The following is a 7018-nucleotide window of genomic DNA, read 5'->3' as shown; positions in this document are numbered from 1 at the left end:
AGAGATCTCCCAACGAACTCTACTCTAGGGTTTTCCATAGGGGGACTGGATCACAGCAACTGAATTGCTTATGGATGCTACAAGTGAGGCATGGTCCTAATGAACCTAGATATTTCTGATTACTTACAGAACTTATCACAGACATTCAACATTCATGCATTTTGGAAGAAAGAATCATATATATATTCTCTAGTCTCTGTGAAGAACTGGCTTACACACCAAACCTTCCCTCAGAACATCAAAAGTTTATTGTGTTTAAAAAAAACCACAATCACAGTTGGGAGAAACCCAAGCAATAAGTGTGAAGAGATGTTTGAATTGAACATTCAAAGTGTTTCCAGGCAGAGAAGGGATCCTCTGGGGTCCATTCCAGAGGCAACACATGGTGATGATCAAATGATGGTAGAAAATGGAGAAAAATAGACCCAAGAAGGGCAGTAAATGGAATAACTCCACAGCAGAGCCTGGACATATCAGGAAGGCATCATTCTTCTTAGAATAGCTAAAGGGCTGAAAATGCTGAAAAATAGTTGTCTTCAGTGAGGTGAGCAATTGGGATATTGCCAGGCTTATAAAGCTTTCAAGGCACAAATTTCTTCATTGATCTTCTCTTTGGGAAAAGCCATTGCCTGTAGAAAGACATACATGGTTACTAAAGATTAAGATGAGTATTTTAAGCTCTTTTTTCAGATCCTTTTTCTTCTCCCTTAATCCTTTGTTTTGGAAAAGGCTCATAACATTCCTCTCACATCTGTCCAGTAAACATAACCTAAATACCACCGTTCCAACATGAACTGCATCCCCTACACTCTGAGTAAGGATGAATGAGCAGAGCACTGCCTTACCTTCTCTTGGAAGTTTCAACATCACCTTTCAGATTAGAGAAGCAAATATAGGTATTGACCTTCAAGAGAATTTCATTTCATGCACTGAATCTGCCCTAACTCCAAGTGAACCAAACTCTGGAAACCCTTCTTAACTGAAGGTCTGCCTCAGGAAATACAAACCAGTAAGTGCCCAAATGTTTCCTTGAACACTTGGATTCAATACTCTGATGTGAAACAATGGTCTTAGGTAGTGGAGATAATCTCCAAGACTCAAGTTTTGGTCTAGGTACACATGTACGGAAAGAAATAAGGGATCTTGAAGCTTTGGGATACCAGATGATGTCAATGTCTGGCTCTATCCTAGCAAAGATATCCTAGCAAGAGCCATGACTTTCCTATCACTTTAAAGGCATCACAATCCTCTTTCCCATGCTGTTTCCTACCCTTGGAAAACTCCATGTATGTCTTCCTCTGCCCACATTAAACCCACCTGTGGATGCCTCACAGAGGCCCTCTGCGTTCACCAGCATTGACCTTGCGCATGCCCTTGATGATGAAGATGGTTCCCACAATGATGCCCACCAGACCCACGACAAGGCCCAGGGCACACACCACATTCTCTGTTGTCTCTGGGAGGGGGGTTGGTGCATCAAACTCTGGGGAAAATAAAACAGAGTATGGTACAGAAGTAATGATCATGGTCTGGAAAAGCACTTAGATGCAAATATAGACATTTAGTCAATGAAGAGTTATTAGTCACCTAAATAAGAGGAAGACAGAATGATATATGAAGGGAATGCAGATTAACAAGTGGGAGCTGAATAATGGGATAAGACAAGGAATAGGATTTGTAGCAATGGTTATGGATGAGTTACAGTACTCTGGGTCTCAAAGCACCAGACAAAGCATCATGCGAAGAAACCATAGAAGAAAGGAGATTGACGGATGGTCCATACCCCAGTGCTTGAGAAGAGGCTCATCCAAACCCCAGTGCTCCACCTTGCAGTCATAGACATCCTCCACCAAGGGTAGGAAAGGGAGATAGTGGAACTTGCGGAAAAGGTGGTCTTCCCGGGGCAGGAAGACGGTCTCTGACACTCCTGTGGTGACAGGCTTTCCATTTCGAAGCCACGTGACATTGATCACTGGTGCGGAGAACTTGTCAATGAAACAGATGAGGATGTTGGGCTCTCCCAGTTCCACAGGGCTGTTTGAGAGCACAGTCACCTCGGGAGGTTCCGGGGACACGTGACAGAAATTAGGCCTCCCTGCTTAGGCTATACCCTCTCCCTCCCACTGAAGCTTTTGAAAAAGCAATTGGAAATGTGCCTGAGAATCTATGCCACAGTCTCAGATACCTATCTCTGATACTCTCCCCCATGAATTGGAACCAATGTTATGGTATAAGATATATTGGGATACTTTAAGTAACGGGTATAATTTTATTCCTGTCTCTCCTGGCATAGATTTGGGGCAATGACTCACAGTATGAGTCACTGTGGGTGGTAAGGATAAGATGTGAGCACCTGAAGGAAAGGAATAAACTCATACTTTGTTCTTGGGCCTTTGGCATGAGAGGTAGGGGCTTGCTGATGGCGACTCTAGGCCCCTGGGAGGGAAAGTCAGTTACAAAAATGTAACACAAGCCAAAGCATCTGTTTCAACGTTAGGATTCCAATGTCTAGTGGTGTAGAAGTTACCATTGGTGTTTGGGGTGTGGTTGGAGTGCTTTATCAAGATGTCCAGGTTAGCTTTGTCCACAGCTATATTGGCCAATGCACCCTGGGCCTCAAAGCTGGCAAAACGTCCAAATTCTTCAAGCCGCCACACTGTCTCCTTCTTTTCCATATCCACGTGGAAAATCTCATCACCATCAAAGTCAAACATAAACTCGCCTGATGAGTCAGGCTTCATATAGAACTCAGCCTGGATGATCACATGCTCCTCTGAAAAGGCAGGAAAAGATGTCAGAGTGGGTACCAGGTGGAAGAGAGTAAGAAGAATCCAGTATGTGAGAAAAACATGTTGGCAGGGGCAGTGGAACCATACAGAGTGGAACCATACAGAGTGAAGGAGTGGTGGAGGGCAGGGATGAGTCTGAAGATGAGGCTCAGGTGGAGGACATCCAGGCTGAACAGAGTTCTAAGGCAGAAATAAAGGGGCAGAGTTAGAGAGGGTGGATTGAAGGAAAAGAAGGATGAATATCCCTTAGTCTTGTGAAGCTGTTGTTAAGCTCCATGTTACAAGCTGTGAAGTGATCCACTCTTTGGAAATTCACCAGCAGCTGCTAAAGAGGAATTGATCACTCACTGTATTTTCCCAGGCATTGAATACACTTCAGCCTTAATTGTGTGAATCTCTCAGACTATTGCAGTTTTAAGAATAGGGAGACACTCTTTAAAAGGCTATGTTCTGAACTCTGGAATCAAATGAAATAATGAATTCTCTTCGGTCAATGGATATAAAATTGACATACAAGATTGTATTCACTTTACCTAGAAAACAAATGTTCTGATATCTATACACATATATACTGCAATTCATATCAGGTACCTGGCCTTCCCTCTCCCTGGATAGATTGTTGCTCTGGGGCGATGTTCCTTTCTAGTGATCATCAATATAATATCTGTGCTCAAAATATGCTGATAAGATTCACATGCCAAAATTTAACCAGCATGTATTCAGCTAAGTACAGGAGCTGAGAACATCTCATATTGTTTTCTCATTGAATCCCCACAAAATTATGTGAGGTTGAAATTTGTAATGGCACTCATTTTTCCAGTAAGAGACATTGAAGCCCAGACAGCAGCTTATTAATGCTTCTCAGAACCTACTCCTCCCTCACATTTGGCACACTTCAAAGTCAATGGTATTAGTCAATATAGAACTCAGTTTTTGCTTCTCTAAACTACATGTGATTGACTTCAATTAATGGTAATGGCAGCACTCCTCCAGACTACAATTTGCTATACTTTCAGATTTATAGCAACATAATACCTGTCATCATTTTGCTCACTTCAAAGATTGTCCTGCAAGTGTCTACAGTTCATCTCTCCAGTGCTTTCAGAGCTCATATCCCTAGATTTGATTCTCTCAGCACCTATCTTTGATACCCCCGGAATCCTGAGGACACATCAGGAAAGCCACGATAAGAAATCCTAGCACCAGGACTCCATTTATGGGCATTTTCTTCTTTGGTGCTTTGATGGGGGCAGTAGAGCCTTAGACTGGGGTAGAAGTGACAAGACTAGAAGAAAAGAGAAGGTCTGACATTAAAATTCAAATCACTTAAGGTACAGCCAATCACAAAGACCTTTTGAGATGGCACATCTGTTACTAAGGGAAGGACTCTTGTAAATGGTTCGGGAAAGGAAGCACTTCATTCATTAGATAAAGAAATAAAGTTCTTAATCAAATAAACACACAACCAAATAACAACACAAAACATCAGGTTTTTAAGAATGTTGTGAAGTTACTCACAGACTCCTCCATTTCAGCCCAAATGCTAGGAAGAGATGTGCTTGAAGCTTAATAGTGAGAGGAGAGTCAATGGAAACACACCAAAGTGAGAGCTAATGAGAGATGATTCCTCTGTGCTGTGACAGCTGGGGATGCTAATTCAGGGCTAATAAACCATCTTAAGAGATGGTAAATTGTCATGCCATGGAGAATGCCTGATTTTGGCAGTGTTGTGTGACAGAGTTTCACTTAAGAAGCTTCTTATTGCTTTAAGATTCTCCTCCATGTCCTACTGTCCCAGAGGGACAACTCAGTCCAAGAGCTGGGCATCCATGGAACTGTACCATATTTAGAGAACATCAGAGGTGAAAGTTAGTTTCAACATTCCCGTAACTATACATGGATGTTAGAGATGTCATAGGTGGTGGTTACTGGAAACTGTGGACTCTAATCTCTACTATTTGAAATATGACCAGAGATTGGAGTAGACTGGGGGGACACACCTCATTTGAGGAATCAGGTTGATGAATACAGTAGAGCAAATTGGGCAGAGCCTATTTTACTGGCAGTAATAGAGATAAGAAACTACACGAAAGCTTTACCATAACCTTCCTCATGTCATAACATCATGACTGCTGTCCTCATGACATAAATTATTGAAATTCTGTTCCTAAGAATTTATTTTGATATTCTCTCCTGAGAAAACGGAAAGTTAAAACACTCTGGCCCTGATGTTTGTGAACATACGGGGCCATAATAAGGACAATTAAACCACACATAGAAAGGGCTGGAATCTGAATACAACCAGTGAAGAGAGACCTGTCAGTGAGCAGGCCATCTGATGGTGAGTTCACTGTTGAATATCAGTCATGACACATACGTTCAGGGTGGATTTTCCACACTACTGTGCTGATGCCTTATTTGCCCCACAGCTGCCCTCACAAATCATGAGGGAGAAAACCCTACCATTACTGATTATCTAATCACATCCAACAATCACATCCAAGGGTTTTGAACATCCCCTGACCCTGGTTTTTGGATCACTTGGGAGAGATCCACAACGCAGTGTTTCCCTAAAACTGTTAAGAAATACACAGATGAGAGTTCTACCGTATCAGTCTCCGCTGAGAGTCGGGTCCGATGATTTAGGCTTTTCATCTCCTCTCTCAGAGGAAAAAGCAAGTCTGATGTTATGCCTGCCCTTTGCTGGCTGGCATACTAAGTTGTTCTTAAGGTGCTCATAAATATATGGTAAACAGGCATTTTATATAAAAACATTTTGTATGTTGTAATAGCACCTTCACCCTCAGGTGTTTTGCAGCAACTTATGATATGGCTGAGTTCTAAAGCACTGATTGGTTCTCCTCAGGAAATTACTACATTTGGGAAACTTTAGAAAATACTTTCATTTCCCTTTCCCTGTGACAGGAGAGAAGTTCCTATCTGGACTCTACTCATGGTCCCCGGGTCTCTTCCTATACTTGAGCTTCCTAAGTCTGAGGGGATTTCCGAGGACCCTTGAATAAGGTCTTCTCAGTGGCATCAAATGGTGTGGAGCCACTGTGCTAGTAAAAGTCCAGTCTGTAAATAGAAGTCCCTGGAGACACTCTCAACAGAACTGTTTGTTACAATTTTTCTATATAATAGAGACTTCCATCTTTAGACTGTTAGGAAGCCTGAAGGAGCACAGGTCAGTGCAGACCCCTAACTCTGAGGGGTCAAGAACCTGTGGGAAGCCTCTATGGACATCTCAGCTCTTCTAGAGCCCCAAGGGAAAGACTGCCTTGGGAACACAAGGCTGTTGCCAAGATCCCTGCGGGTGAAACCATTGTGTCCACTACCCGAGATAGCTTCAGTCTACCTGCCACCTCCGAAATCTCATACTACTAATTTTCACTTGCAATGTGTAGGCCACATCCAGATCCCAGGGCAAAGAGACTCTTACTTCTATTCCCTGTAGTACCCACAAATCATAGAAGCTGACAGGAAAATTACTAAAATATATTTACATCTTGATACATCTAGATCTCTAGCATCTGTTTATCTCCACCATGGTTCACTCAGGCTCTTACCACAGTGGGTAACCTAGAACCAGAAAAAATATTAATTGGGCTCTTAGGGGAGTGTTTGGACATGACAGTTTTCACGGAGCCACGTTATGTCTGGGACCTCACCGCTTCATGTGTGTGTGGTTTGTGTTCAACGATCCTCCAGCCCCTTCTTTTGGCTTCCTTCCATGCCTTTTGCCCTTAGCATGCAGAACTTCCTATCAGAGTTGATGGTGGGATTGGGGAGGAATATCAATCCAGGCATGTCCTTCCCAAATCTACATGGAGAAACTTTACTGGTTCTGTTTCATTTCTCCATCCCATCTTGAGAGGTGGCAGAAGCTAGTGTTCTGAAATAAATTTCTTTCATTGCAAAGACTGCCAACTGTTGATATTAACCAATGTGCTAGAGTGGCGTGGTCGTGGGCCTCCCTAACCTATTCTGTGTGAATAAAGAGACCATGGTGCTTTGGCCCATCTCTAACTTGGGAGAATGACAGTATGTGAATTTGATTCATTTTCTCTTCACCTGTGCCTGAAATATATTCTTAAAAGTCTGAGTTTTTAATAGGCCCTGGGGTTGTGAAATCACACTTCTCTGCTTGGGTAATCTTTGTCAATAAGAACATGCAGATTAATGCCACACACACACACACACACACACACAGACGCACACACACTCAT

The 7018-nt window shown here is 42.6% G+C and overlaps 1 protein-coding gene across 1 annotated transcript; it reads right to left on the bottom strand.

Moving 5' to 3' along the window:
• Nucleotides 1-225: 225 nt before the first annotated feature.
• Nucleotides 226-4076, bottom strand: LOC144612734 (HLA class II histocompatibility antigen, DR alpha chain-like). The gene is made up of 5 exons (XM_081795797.1): nt 3934-4076; nt 2458-2775; nt 1784-2100; nt 1318-1483; nt 226-629 (listed from the first exon to the last, which is right to left on the bottom strand). The coding sequence occupies exons 1-4, from the start codon at nt 4011-4013 to the stop codon at nt 1329-1331; spliced, it is 870 nt and encodes a 289-aa protein (XP_081651923.1). The 5' UTR covers nt 4014-4076; the 3' UTR covers nt 226-629; nt 1318-1328.
• Between the last annotated feature and the right edge of the window lie 2942 nt (nt 4077-7018).

This window comes from Panthera onca, chromosome B2 (assembly GCF_046562875.1).
Source record: "Panthera onca isolate mPanOnc1 chromosome B2, mPanOnc1 haplotype 2, whole genome shotgun sequence".
Classification (NCBI taxonomy): domain Eukaryota; kingdom Metazoa; phylum Chordata; class Mammalia; order Carnivora; family Felidae; genus Panthera; species Panthera onca.
The sequence above is the reverse complement of the archived record's forward strand: the minus strand, read 5'-3'. Positions and strand labels throughout refer to the sequence as shown.

Bases quoted from the DNA above. Each gene is read 5' to 3' on its own strand.
- LOC144612734 (XM_081795797.1), bottom strand. From the start codon at position 4,013: ATGCCCATAAATGGAGTCCTGGTGCTAGGATTTCTTATCGTGGCTTTC. The intron at 2,776-3,933 runs AGATAGGTGCTG...TCCTGCCTTTTC, and splicing joins CAGGATTCCGGGGGTATCAA to AGAGGAGCATGTGATCATCC. The intron at 1,484-1,783 runs GTATGGACCATC...TATTTTCCCCAG, and splicing joins GCCTCTTCTCAAGCACTGGG to AGTTTGATGCACCAACCCCC.